Here is a 1,195-nt window from a genome sequence, read left to right as displayed (position 1 = left end):
AGTCTAACAATAGTGAATTCATTTACTGCACAAGAGATTAGAATGTCCAAGTAGGTAGTTTACATTCCTGCCTCCGGTGAAAAGTTAAAATTTCCATCTCTATTTAAATAGTCATAAAGCAAGTTCTCCTGCCTGACGTACTTACAGTTTCTGGCAGGGCTTTCTAAAAAGCATCATGCAGAGTTGGCTCGAGCGCAAGCTCTAGACATAGCTGGTGGAGGTCTTCCTGAGCGCGGTCCCAGTCGCATTCTTCTGTTGGTTGGTGCAGGGCACAGGGGGCGCGCGGGGTGCCAGGCGCGCAGGGGCCGGGTACCTGCGCCATCGCTGCTTCCTGTTGCAGCAGCAGTACCCGCAGAGCAGGCCCCCTCCAATGAAGAGCACAGCCACCGTCAACCAGCCCAGGAAGAGGGCTGCTCCCAGCTCTCGTTTCTGACCCGCGTGGATGGCTGGGTTGTAAAAATCCCTGATGATGATATTAGCTGTCCAGGATACTGGGATCAGAACAAAGATGCCGGTCAGGATAAAGAGGACTCCTGAAGCTCCCAGAAGGTATGCCTTGACTCTCTCGTCGGTGCTCGTGCACTGGATCTGCTTCATGCCACTGATGCCAATCAGGAGCGCGCTGAAGGAGAGAGCCACAGCCACACACATGAGGGCCCGCGCTGCTTCCAGGACAGGCGGGAGTGCCAACAACGAGTCATAAAACTTGCACTGCAACGTCACCCTGGCTTGTTGGATGCAGTTCATCCAGAGCCCTTCCCAGATCCTCTCAAAGATAATAATATTGCTGCCAATAAAAGCTGATACTCTCCACTGAGGCAGAAGGGTTGTGGCAAGGGTCCCGACCATGCCAAAGAACCCAAGAACCAGCCCAGCAACTTGTAGTGGATAAAATGCCATTGTCTAGACTTTGAAGGCTGGTTCAACCTGGCTCGTCTTAGAAGATGCTCAAATTGCAGGACGTGGAGGGCTGTTGGATTCTAGAGTCGTCTTTGATGAGGGAGGATCTTTGCCGGGGCTGTCCATTGTATTTGCGTCTAAATCAGCAGTGGAGAGTGAACTTGATCCTAACTAGAAGGACCTGTTGAAAATGCAGGCGGTCTTTGTTCACACACAGTCACTGCTGCGTGGATTATTCACTGTCATATATAATGCGTTCCCAGCCAATAAGGAGGTAAGTAGAGGTGTGTCAAGA

At 51.4% G+C, this 1,195-nt stretch overlaps 1 protein-coding gene across 1 annotated transcript; it reads right to left on the bottom strand.

Moving 5' to 3' along the window:
- Window positions 1–201: 201 nt before the first annotated feature.
- Window positions 202–900, bottom strand: Cldn17 (claudin 17). Its single transcript, XM_013027453.1, has one exon. The coding sequence runs from the start codon at window positions 898–900 to the stop codon at window positions 202–204; it is 699 nt and encodes a 232-aa protein (XP_012882907.1).
- Window positions 901–1,195: the final 295 nt, after the last annotated feature.

The sequence above is a fragment of the Dipodomys ordii genome, unplaced genomic scaffold (assembly GCF_000151885.1).
Source record: "Dipodomys ordii isolate 6190 unplaced genomic scaffold, Dord_2.0 Scaffold104, whole genome shotgun sequence".
Lineage (NCBI taxonomy): Eukaryota > Metazoa > Chordata > Mammalia > Rodentia > Heteromyidae > Dipodomys > Dipodomys ordii.
This window is presented reverse-complemented; position numbering and strand designations above follow the sequence as displayed.